This window comes from Dipodomys merriami, unplaced genomic scaffold (genome assembly GCF_024711535.1).
Source record: "Dipodomys merriami isolate MVZ:Mamm:240054 unplaced genomic scaffold, mDipMer1.0.p SCAF_1, whole genome shotgun sequence".
In the NCBI taxonomy this organism is placed as follows: Eukaryota; Metazoa; Chordata; class Mammalia; order Rodentia; family Heteromyidae; genus Dipodomys; species Dipodomys merriami.
In genome coordinates this window covers 90,578,699-90,591,684 of record NW_027202270.1, presented here as the reverse complement: position 1 = coordinate 90,591,684, position 12,986 = coordinate 90,578,699, and the positions used below count along the sequence as shown (strand labels likewise).

The 12,986-nt window shown below is 43.7% G+C and overlaps 1 gene segment (V, D, J or C); it reads right to left on the bottom strand.

Annotated features, from left to right (window-relative positions):
* Positions 1-209: 209 nt before the first annotated feature.
* The window catches only part of LOC138828668 (T-cell receptor alpha chain constant-like), a 59,136-nt gene continuing 46,359 nt past the window's right edge, over positions 210-12,986 (bottom strand). Inside the window, 4 exon segments of the C gene segment in view lie at positions 210-726; positions 2,029-2,136; positions 2,944-2,988; positions 5,097-5,363. Coding sequence covers positions 2,030-2,136; positions 2,944-2,988; positions 5,097-5,363 — 419 coding nt within the window.

The window sequence follows — 12,986 nt, the reverse complement described above, 5'->3', positions numbered from 1 at the left end:
GGCATGGCTCCAAACTTGTGATGAAGGTTTTCCTGGCCATTAGCTTACTAAGTGGAAATTTTTAAGCAAGTATTCCAAGAAGGGATTGTCTTAAAACAGCTTAAGTTAGGCATTCTGGAAAGCATAATGAACAGGTGCCTTGGTTTCTCTCTAGTGATCAACTGCATGCAGAAAATGCCCCCAACCAAACCAGTGAAACAGAGGCACAGTTTCTGGTCTCTAAGTAACTTTTAATGAAGTCAAGGGCAGCAGAATGATCCAAAGTATAGCTTGGATACATAGCGGAGCAGGGAGGGCCTAGACAATGAGATCATCTTTCCCCACATCTTGAGAAACAGTAATAAAGATATTTTTATGAACACTATTGAATAAAATCCATCAACTCTCATAACATTTTCTAGGAATGCTAGTTCCTGGAGATGCTATGGAAGTCCCATTATTCAATGGAAGCACAGAGGAAGTCTTTGGAGAGGGCAGGGAGGTCCTCCACAGCCAGGAGACGCTGCCGCAGCCTCCCTGTTTGCTGTGAACATGAACTTGACTATGTCAGCCGCCATGAGGGAACAGAAGGAAAGCAGTAGTCATTAGCAGCAATCCAGCAAGCTTCATTGCAAATTCAGGTGGGATTCCGTGGAGGCCAGAGATATGAGGGAAGCCTTCTTCTCCATGGGGTAGAAGAGGAGGGATGAAGGAGGGAGCTCAGGCTCTTCTTATCATCGTGCCAACCTGGGGTGAGGAAGAACAGAAGTCAGGCTGGAGAGGGAGGAGGGCCAGCACTTTAGGGACATGATGGAGATAGTTCTCTCTTGAAGCTGTAGAACTTGATCTGTACTAGGTGGGGGATGGGCATGAAGGCTCAAGACAAGATTCACGTTAATGAGCATAATGTCTTCTTATATTGAGCGGAGAGAGCTATGCTTGGGAGAGAAGACACAAGGAAAGGGACTGGGGACCCCTTTAGCCTCACAGGGAAAGAGGTACAGCAGGAGGTATGTGGCATACATGAGTTGGTGGCTAAGTTTCTCTTATCTTTCACACATTAGCTGTGTAGTCCTTAAGGTTACTTGACTTCATTTTATTTCTAAATTGATAGGAGGCTGAGATCTGAGGATCATGATTTGAAGCCAGCCCTGGAAGGAAAACCTATGAGACTTCTGTCCCAATTTACTAGCCAAAAGCTGGGAGTGGAGCTGTGATTCAAGTGGTAGAGCACTAGCATTGAGGGGAAAAAGCTAAGACACAGCATCTGTACCCTGAGTTCAAGTCCCAGTGCTTGTACAAAATAAAATAAAATGAAGCCAATAACTGTTCTTTGTACTTCATAGGGGAGGCATGGCTCAATCAAGGAGGCCAAAATGAATGTATTACAATTAAAAAACACAAAAACCTCCAAATGTTTCTGCCATTGTTAACAAAAGGAATTTTTAATAAGGAAGAACAGAGCTAGGTACCGGTGACTCATGCCTGTAATCCTAGCTACTCAGGAGAATGAGACGTGAGGATCATAGTTTAAAGCCAACCAGGGCAGAAAAGTCCATAAGACTCTTATCTCCAACTAACAAGCAAAAAGCTAGAAGTGGCAGTATGGCTCAAATGGTAGAGCTCCTGCCTTGGGTGAAAAAGTCAAGTGCAAGTATAAGGTCCTGGGTTCAAACCCCAATATTGGCACCAAAAAAAGGAGGAGGGAAGGAAGAGAAGAGTTCTGTGGGCAAGTGTTAGGATTTTTTTTTTGGGTCCTGTCATGGGGCCTGAACTCTGGGCCTGGGCACTTTCCCTCAGCTCTTCAGCTCAAGGCTAGAGCTCTACCACTTGAGCCACAGTGCCACTTCCGGCTTTTTCCTTTTTGCTTATGTGGTGCTGAGGAATTGAACCCAGGGCCTCAGGCATGCAAGACAAGTGCTCTACCACTGAGCCACCTTCCCAGCCCAAGTGTTAGGATTTAAAAGCAAATTCCTATAGGGAAGTTGGAGCCTCACCCTGAGACCCAAATGCCCACCCTTCTTCTTCCCTCCTTTGCTGGTCTCTCACCTCAGCTGGACCACAGCCGCAGGGTCATGAACACGTTGTATCCTGCCACTTTGAGGAGGAGGATGCGGAGCCCGATCACTATCAGGTTTTGAAAGTTTAGGTTCATATCTGTAAAACCAAAAGCCGTTATGTTATGTGTGTGCACCTCCACACAGCTCCCCATGATGTACCTACCAATAGCTTCCCCAAAGCTGGGAGGGACAGATGGGGGTGAGCCTCCATTCCTGGACCTATCTCTCTTTGGGCTTCTGTGAGTTTTCCTCTAGGGTCAACAGTATTGTGTTTCAAAACGAAAATACTAATTGGACGTGGTCCTTATTTTATTTCTGAGTCCTACTGGGATGGTAGGTGCTCAGGACAGTCATAGTCCTTCAGGCCTTGGGCCCCCGGGTGAGACTAGTGGCTGACAACTAGTGATAACTCATATGGGAATGAGGTAGTGGCCGTGGTTCTTGAGAGAAAGGATCTGTCTAAACCCGTGTGAATTTGGCTCTTTCCCTTGAAAGAAAGCAACCCTTCTCATTTTGCCCTTCCACAGCTATGGAGGGAAGTGTCTGGCTAGTTCAGGGCTCTGTTGAAGGGAATCAGAAATTTCACAGCTGGACACCCAGCTGTTTTCTTTGGCTCTCCTGACACAGGAACTGCTGAAATAAATACAGAGGCCTAAACCTAAGACTGAGTCATTGGCCTAGGAAAACTGGGGATCCACCCTCCAAGAACTTAGAGTGGAAAAAATTTTTTTAGATATACTGAGAGGGATTCAAGAAAGATCCTGGTCAGCTTTGAGTAGCTGAGAAATCTCCAGCTGCTTCATCTTCAGATCCATTCCCCAGACCCTTTTCCTTCTCCAGTGAGGGTTCTTGGGCCCATTACCTCCCCAGCATTGTGTAAAGCCGGGTTAGACCCCTCTCTTACCTGTTTCAAAGCTTTTCTCTACCAACTTGGCATTGCAAGAATGATCTACAATGAAAAACAAAGAAATTTTCTTAGATTCTAGAGCAGGCTGACCCTTCTACCCAGACCTTCCCAATGGTTATGTCAGTGAATGTCTAGCAACCTTTCCATGGTGAGATTTTTTTTTTTTTTTTGCCAGTCTTAGGGCTTGAACTCAGGGCCTGGGCTCTGTCTTTGAGCTTCTTTTGCTTAAGGGTTGCAACTTTATCACTTGAGCACAGCACCACTTCCGGCTTCTTCTGTTTATGTGGTACTAGGGAGTCGAACCCAGGGCTTCATGCATGCTAGGGAAGCACTCTACCATTAAGCTATATTCCAGCCTGGTGAGGGAGCTTGTTGCTTAGGGTACCTACGAGGGCAGCCATGGCCTTGACAAGACTGGCACCTTGGCTTCCAAGTCATTCAACAAATACTGGCTGTTCAAGACACAAGCATCATGATGTGAGCACAAAGAGCCATCAACACAGACACTGTCCTTGGGAAGGCTCCAGTCCATAGTCATATAGGGGCACTGAGAAGATACATAGTGACAAGGCCCATAGGGCTTCTTATATGTTCCAGAAAGTTTTGATCCCCAGCTATGTTGGTTTGTTCTCTTCATGTCAAGATATCATGTCCAACTACCATCCTGAATGCTTTGTTGTCCTTCTCATGTCTGCCTCGGTGTATCTTTGAAACTCAAGTGGCATTGCTCATTCAACTCCCTGCATTCAACTAGTCCAAGCCCCTCCATTCTTCTTCTGCTACTACTCTTGGCATATTATTTACTCTTCCCACGGCTTGATGTGTGTGTGTGTGTGTGTGTGTGTGTGTGTGTGTGTGTGTGTGTGTGTGTGTGTGTGTGTGTGTACATTAGGGCTTGAGCTCATAGGGCTGAACACTGTCTTTTAGCTTTTTTGCTCACTGTTGGCTCTCTACCACTTAAGCCACAGCTTCACTTCTGGCTTTTTGCTGGTTAAGTGGATATAAGAGTTGCATAGACTTTTTTGCCTGGGTTGGCTTTGAACTAGGGTAATTACAGGTATGAGCCAATGATACCCAGCCAGCTTGATCTTTTAAAACATGTAAATTGGGAGTTACTTTACAGCTTACAGCCAATCAGTAGCTTCCCAGTGTATTTATTTATTTTTTGGGTCTGGTTGTGGGGTCTGAACTCTGGGCCTGGGCACTGTCCCTCAGCTCTTCAGCTCAAGGCTAGCGCTCGACCACTTGAACCACAGCACTACTTCTGGCTTTTTTCTTTTTGCTTATGTGGTGCTGAGGAATCGAACCCAGGGCCTCTGGCATGCAAGGCAAGCGCTCTACCACTGAGCCACCTTCCCAGCCCTCCCAGTATATTTAGAATAGTATCTTCCTTCATATGGCTGTGATACCTGTGACCTGCCCTTCCCAGGAATTTTTCCTTTTTTGATGAAGATGGAGCTTCCTAGGAGGAGAACCCTAATCTGACTTGATTTTTCTAATGCCTGGTATGTGTAACTGCACAGTTGGTGGTTGTGGGATGAATGAGTGGCTACCCTAAACAACAGCAGGAAGGGTGGGGGGACTTGTAATATGTTAAGGTAAAACCAAGTTTGAGTCAGTGTCCACCACTGCCATCTTTTCTTTATTCTTTTCTTCTCCCTTCCTTTTTTATTTTCCTTTTCTTCTTTCTGTTTTTCTGCTAGTATTGGGGCTTGAATTCAAGGCCTGGGCACTGTCCCTTAGCTTTTATGCTTAAGGCTGGTGCTCTACCACTTGAGCCACAGCTCCATGACTGGCTTTTTGCTGATTAATTGGAGATAAGATTTTCACAGATTTGTTTACTCAGGCTGTTTTCCAACTGCCATCCTCAGATTTTAGCCTCCTGAGTAGTTAGGATTACAGGCATGAGCCAAGAATACCCAGCACCACCATCTTCTCTTCATTGCTTTTGGCCCAAAACATTCTGCAGCATAGCAGGATGTGGTTCACTGCTCTATGGTAAAAAGAGGGTGAAGGTTTTGCTGACAACTGATAAGCCTGTCAATATCAACCTGAACATCTTTTAGACATCACTGACCTGTGCTCTGGATAGAACTATGGCTCTCCTGAAAGCAAGGAAACAGCTTGCAGAGCTACTGGGAGACACTCACCTGAGCTAGGGAGGGAGACTTTCTCCTGGAAGACACCAGTGCACTCAAAATCAGTTTTTTTGCTCCAGGCCACTGCACCATTGCTCTTGAAGTCTATGGATCTCATGTCCAGCACAGTTTTTCCAGAGTAAAATACTTCAGAGTCCATGGCTTCAGAACCCTGCGTCACATTGATCTGAGAATCAAAATCAGTGAACAGGCAGATGGAGGTGTTTCGGAATTTCGGATCTTTCATCTGGTATACCGAGGGCTCAGGGTTTCTGATATCTGTGGATCAAGAGGACCATGGTTAGGAGAAACTCTTGCTTCCCTGTTTTACCTCAATCTAGGCTTGAGTCCAGGTGCCAATGATGGATAGCAACAGATCTCTTTGGGGCTAGCCACTCTTCTCATATTTTTGGGTAATATTTTAGAAAACAACTGCTCCTACCATTCTAGAAAACCAGAAATGTAGGGCTACTTATTTATATATATGAATATACGTATATGTCTACTTGTGTATGTATATATGTATATATATACATATATGTATACACACACACACATACATATATGTCTACTTGTGTATGTATATATGTATATGTATACATATACACATATACATATAGACTTGTTATTATTGTTTTTGTGCCATACTGGGGCCTGAGTGCTGTCCCTTAGCTTTTTCACTCAAGGCTAGTGCTCTACCACTTGAACCATACACCAGTTCCAGCTTTGTGCGGGTTAATTGGACATAAGAGTCATAAGAGGCTGGGAATGTGGCTTAATGATAGAGTGCTTGGCTAGTATGCATGAAGCCCTGTGTTCAATTCCTCAGTACCACATAAACAGAAAAAGCTGGAAGTAGTGCTCAAGTGGTAGAGTGCTAGCCTTGAGCAAAAGAAGCTCAGGGACAGTGTCCAGGCCCTGAGTTCAAGCCCAAGGACTGGAAAAAAAAAATCTTAAGGACTTTTCTGCCCAAGTTGGCTTCAAATTTGATCCTCAGATCTCAGCCTCCTGAGTACTTAGGATTACAGGTGTGAGCCACTGGTGCTTGGTGTTAATGATATATCTTAAATACTTCTTAAGTGGAACTTCTTTAAAACCCCAACAACCCTAGACAACAATATTGCTCCTGAGAGACAAAATAAATGTAGAGAAAAAAATCCCAGTAAAGTAAGCCTTCATCTAGAGATTTAGAGTGCTCCTCTTGCTTAGGCTGGGCATTGTCAGGAAATGGATGTGTATGATTTGCTGACATTAAATTGGAAAATCTTATCATATCACTAGGAGTTTTTTCTCTCATGGCTAAAATATTTGGACTACAACAACATCCGAATCAAAGTCACAACTCTTGTATTTACTAGAGAAAAGGTTTTGAGTTAGTCATACCAGCTCTTTAAAGTCTTAGAAATTTTGTCTGGTAAATGGAGATATTATGTCATCCACTTTTCTGAGCAAGCTAATCTGAGAAACAAATCATCTTTTTTTTTTTTTGTCCGGTCATGGGGCCTGAACTCTGGGCCTGGGCGCTGTCCCTCAGCTCTTCAGCTCAAGGCTAGCGCTCTACCATTTGAGCCACAGCGCCACTTCCGGCTTTTTTCTTTTTTGTTTATGTGGTGCTGAGGAATCGAACCCAGGGCCTCATGCATGCAAGGCAAGTGCTCTACCACTGAGCCACCTTCCCAGCCCCAAATCATGTTCTTCCAGGTAAAATTATGCTTAATAAGCTGGGTGCTAATAGGTTATGCCTATAGTCCTAGCCACTGGGAAGGCTGAGGATCTGAGGATCATGGTTTGAAGTCAGCCCAGGTAGAAAAGTCTGCAGTCCTCTTATTTCCATTAAACCAACAAAAGAGCTGAAAGTAGAGGTATGGCTCAAGTAGTAGAGTGCCATCCTTGAGTGAAAAAGCAAACCAAAAGCTCAAGGTCCCGAAATTCAAATCGTAGTATGGCTCTCTCTCTCTCTCTCTCTCTCTCTCTCTCTCTCTCTCTCTGTTTTTGTCTCGGTCTCTGTCTCTGTCTCTCTTTCACAGACACAGACAGTATGTTTATTTATTTAGTTTTTTCCACTACAATTCTTTTTATTATCTTTAAGTAGTTGTACAAAGAAGTTCCTATTCTACAAAACAGTATATGAGTACAAAGTGTCTGACAACATTGTCACCCATCTCTCTTAACCCATCCCTTCTCTCACTTTTTTCTTTAATTGAGATTAGGTGATTACATAAATTTCACAGTATTGTGAAATAGTGATACTTAGTTAGAGTCACAAACACATTTTAACTTTCACAAGGCAAATTGTCATTATCATGGACACAGTATGTTTAATAGTCAGTACAGTATGGAACAAATGGAGGCAGTTGGAGCTATGGCTGTGCCAGGGTGTTTCCAATGTGGGTTACCACATGGTACTGAGTTAGAGGACTCACACTGTCTACTCTTCATTCTAGGATGCAGGAGGTGCTGGAAGCTTTTCCTTAGTGCAGAGACTCATTCTATACTATTTTCCTGTGGATTTTGTGTTTTGAATGCATCTCATTGTTTATTCTTCCTGACCTCCACCTTTACAGGAGGAACCTGGGAGATTTGCCAGGAGGATTAACAGACTGGGGCCACCCACAGCGTTTCCTGCAGGGCTGGGATCAGAACTTCCTGCCTCTGTGGTTCTCCCTCAGTTTCTCATCACACACTGGTGCACCCTGTTACCAAACCAGCCAGGGTGGCCTTGGCAATGCAGACATCGAGCTGGATCCAAAACTGAGCAGTCAGCTTTGGCATAGGCCCTGAGAAGTTGGGTCAAACTTGCCTGCAGCACAGGCTGCCTCCAAAGCAGCTGAATAGGGGAGGGCTGTATGGTCTGACATCTATAGCTTTGGATGTCCCCTTTGCAGACAAAAACAAGATTTTTGCACCAAAGGTATTTGACTTTCTTTTGTTTTTGTTTTTGGGGCTTGAACTCAGGGCCTGGGTGTTGTCCTTGAGCTTTTCTAATCAAAGCTAAGCACTCTACCACTCAAACTACAGTTCCATTTCTGACTTTTTAGTGGTTAATTGGAGTTAAGAGTCACAAGGACTTTTACTATTCAGGTTGGCTGTGAACCAGGATCCTCAGATCTTAGTCTCCTGCTAGGATTACAGGCATGAGCCACTGGAGTTCATCTGGTAGCTGAGTTTTCCCCCCTCTTTTATTTCTGTGTACTTCTTCTAGTGCATTGCCTATTTTGTTCCCTCCATCCCCACTCCCTCTTAAAAGTAAGAAATGAACCACTTTTAATTTGGAGATCTTTAGTGTCCATCGGCCTAAGCCTTGTGAGGAAGAGCCGTCCCATATTACTTGGTAAAGAAAAACATAGTTTATTACTGATGAGTGCAAAAGACAGCCTGAGCAAGACTGGATCAATCTTCAACTGGAAGTTGAGCTATTCTAGATCCTAACCTGTCATCATAATTCTAACATAACTGCAGAAACGCATGTCTGAATACTCTAGTGTTTTAGACCCAGGGGCACAGCAGTGATTGAAAGCTGCTTTACCACTAAATATGTGCTCTGCACTTAAGCACTAGGAATCCAGAAATGAATTAGTGACACTGATTCGTGTCCCATGGAACCTCTGAAGAGCATCAGGAAACAACGTGGGCAGTCTTCCTGGGAATAAATGGAACTCTCGTGCCTTTGCCAAACTGAATCTGAGAGGTAACAATTCCATACTATTCCCCAAGCATCCTTACAGAAACCTTTAGGTTTCAACTCTCTTGAGGATGAGTAACCACTCCCAGAGCCCATTGAGGGAGGAGCCACCAGGGAAAGAGCTGATCCCTCTCACTTCCCATCTGGTCAACATTTCCAAATCCATACTCAGGTTCCAAGTGGCTGGCCTTGGCTCGCTAATGTCTATCTTCTTTTAAAGGCTTGGCTCTCATCATATATATATATATATATATACACATACATATATATACACACACACATATACACACACACACACACATTTTTTTTTTGGGGTCCAGTCGTGGGGCCTGAACTCTGGGCCTGGGCGCTGCCCCTCAGCTCTTCAGCTCAAGGCTAGTGCTCTACCACTTGGGCCACAGCGCCACTTCCGGCTTTTTCCTTTTTGCTTATGTGGTGCTGAGGAATGGAACCCAGGGCCTCATGCATGCAAGGCAAGCACTCTACCACTGAGCCACCTTCCCAGCCCAGCTCTCATATTTCTTATCCTACTTGTCTAAGAAGACACCTTTTTGCCTTGTTCTCTCTCAATCCAACTTCATGATCAGATATGCTTACTTAGGCCTTGCTCATTCACAACATCATAACTTCTTTTGGTGTAGGGGCTTGAACTCAGGACCTTGCACTTGTGTGGATTGCTTGTTCAGTTGGTGCTGTACCAGCTGAGCTATGCTTCTAATCCTGCTTTTTGTTGGTTGTGGTCTTGAACTGAGGGCCCAGGCACTGTCGCCGAGCTCTTTTTGCTTAAGGCTAGCACACTACCACTTTGAGCCACAGCTCTACTTCTGGTTTTCTGGTGGTTAATTAGAAATAAGAGTCTCATGGGGGCTTTTCTGCCCAGACTGGCTTTGAACCGCAATCCTTAGATCTCAGCCTCCTGAATAGCTACGATTACAGGTGTGAGCCACCAGTGCCTGGCTCCAGTCCTGCTTTTGATAATTCTTTTAGATATGGAGTCATATGAATCTTGCTTCCCTAGCTGGCTTCAAATTACAGTCCTCCATAATCTCAGCCTCTCAAGTAGCTAGATTATAGATGTAAACCACAACTGCCTGGCTATACCTTCTTTTATTATTGTTCCTTATGTGTAGGATTCCACTTCTTTTCTGTATCTCTTCCATACATATCTCATCTATTCTTTAAGGCTCAATGAATCCTTCCTACCACATAAAACATCTCTGTCCAGAGCACCTTTCCAGCCCAGCTTCTAGTCCATCTGAATTTGTCTGTTTACATCACTGTGAACACTAAAATAGTTTTGGGGACAGGTCAGACATTTATATCTTAGGATCCTTTATATGTACTTTACCATTTTGTAGAATGATAGCCACTTAGAAGGCATTTAAAAATATCTACTGAATGATTAAAGTCAAACTGTAATGTGTTTGACCTAGAGCAACACAAATATTTACAACTGATAGTGATGCCTTTTTTCTTCCCAGACCTCTGCACAGCAATTAGTGATGACACTCACAGTTAGCCTCACTGTAGTAATAATAATGGATATCCCCAGGGAAAGGATTAAAGACACTGCTCCATTCCAAGTGCAAATGATGCCACCTGAGACAACTCACCAGATATTACTGTCACTTGGGTCCATTTCCCAAATGTGAGTTTACTAGTCATTCCTCCAGTGTTCCCACTGTGGGTGACACCATTATAGAAACTCGTGGGGCCTACTCTCTACTTTAACAGTAGAAGCAAGGATCTCCCACTGGATAGGATAATCTATTTTCCTCTTGCCCAATTCTGCTGTAGTGTCCTGAGATGAGGTTTTGAATTCATGTGATTTCCATACACTCAATAGAATTAAGTAGAGCAAAATTCTCTTTTGAGAGCAGCAGTATCTTGCATCCTTTAATACAAGGCCTGAGACTCCTAGCTCATTCCCTGCCTTGTGACTCCTAAGGTCTCAGTAAGGACAATGTCTGGACAACAGGACAGAGCTGAGTTTTCTGGGGATGGGTAGAAGAAACCATTTAGGATTCTACAGAAACAAATACCTAGGCTCTGTTAAGTATCTTGGACAAAGAAGAAATAGTTGTCCATTCTATCCTTGTCCCATTCAACTTACTTGGCTGGACACTCAGTCTGGTCCCATTTCCAAATCTGAATCTGGCACCACTGCTCTCCCCTCACTGTGGATCAAATCTTTGTGATAACCTTCCTGATGACAATCTCCCAGGGCCCTCTTGGGGGGAGGGGGTGTCTCAGAACACTATCCAAAAATGCTTACAGGGTCTTGGTTTTTTAATCCTCCTAATCCAAGTAAAGATGTTACTTTATTTATTTATTTATAAAAATACTTCCTTATTTTCCAATCTAGCAAAAGGCTGGTCAGGTAAAGCAGCAGGGGTGGAGAAGGCACAGACGTTTGTAACTGGTAGTGATCAATTAGTTGTAAACACCACTGTCCTTGGACCAAGCATCCTTTTTCCTTAATAATAATACCAGCCTTAGGGGGTAACACCATGTTAATAATAGCAACAATATATTAGAAAAGCTATCAATTATGGATTGCTTGTTTGTGCAGGGTATTATCTCTCATTATGATTCAGTTACTGTCATTTTGCTATTGACAGTGGAGGCTGTATTAAATACCGCTGGTTAAGTTGTAGGCAAAATTCCATCTCAAGTCTATCATCCTCTCTTTCCATTTCTGACTCCATACTTGGTTATTTTGGTGTGTGTGTGTGTGTGTGTGTGTGTGTGTGTGTGTGTGTGTGTGTGTGCTTGCTGGTACTGGAGCTTGAACTCAGGGTTGGGTGGTCTCCTATAGCTTTCTCACTCAAGTCTGGTGCTCTACCACTTGACCCACAGCTCTAAGAGTCTCACAGACTCTGAAGATAAGAATCTCATGGAAGTGGGTGACACTGTTCAAAAAGTATTTGATGTTGGTATAATTTGTGGAGGGGAAGGGAAAAAACAAATTGTTTAGGGATACAGGTGGACCCATTGCAACAATGAGATATACAAGTTGTTATGTGGAAAAATGAACTTTACAACTTTGGTGGGGGGGGATCGGGTAGGGAGGGGAGGGGGAGTATGGGAAGGGATGGGAAGGGGAAACAAAGAGGAGGCAACAATGCTTGATAAGAAATGTACTGGTTATCTTGCCCATATAATTGTAACTCCTCTGTACGGTATTCTCACAATAAAAAAAAAAGAAATATACTCATTACCTGACTTATATATCTATAACCCCTCTGGACATCACCTTTACAATAAAAAAAAGAATCTCAAGGACTTTTCTGCCCAGCTGGCTTTGAATTGTGATCCTCATATCTCAGCCCCCTGAGTAGCTAGGATTACAGGTGTAAGCCACTGATGCATGGCTTTATACTTTGTTATTTTTATGTGGCATACCTCTCATTCAGATAGGGGTTTGGGTCACTTTTACCATTGAGTGGAGCTTTGTGACTAGACTAAGAGAAAGTCTTAGTGAGCAAATATTCCCCTACCATGCTTAGCAGCCAACCCTGAGAGGTAAACTACCTGCTGCAATAAAAGAGAATTTGTTTGTCATTAACTCATCTCCTTTTCCCTAAGGGCACTTAGCTAGTTTCCAGCATGTTCAGATTTTCTGGTGCTGATAATATCAGCTTCGCTTGAAAACACTGAATAGCTAGAAATTCTTTTTATATTTTCTGAAAACTATTGTGTGGAAATGTCTTGACTCCATTGGCTCTTGGCACTCCTGACTTGAATATGAAAAATGGGAACATTTTAAGTCACTAAAAGAGTTTCTAGAAATGGGAAAAAGGAGGTCTTCATCCATGCCTGAGATTGCTCTAAATCATTGCTATATATCATAGACAAAGAACCAGGTCTTTTTGTCCTAGACATTGGTGTGGTCATACTCACATGGGCAGATGGCCAGTCTGGTTCCTGCTCCAAAGGTGAGCTTACTGTTGCTGCCAGACAACACACAGTGGGAGGATGCATTGCAAAAACTCTAACCCTGGCAGGGCCAGCCTGGCTGAGGCTTTGCCCCTGTCCCTGTTCCAGTGTTCTTCAAGTCAATCTTTCTCTGAAGAGACAAAAGTCTTTACCCAAGGTCAAATTCCTTAGCTTTCTGCATTATAGTCCCACACAAGGCTATGCCCGCAGCCAACTTATGGCTGATCTTAGAGGGTGAGTGCCCATACTGGGTTTCCGGGCCAGAGAGGAATTGAAAAGTG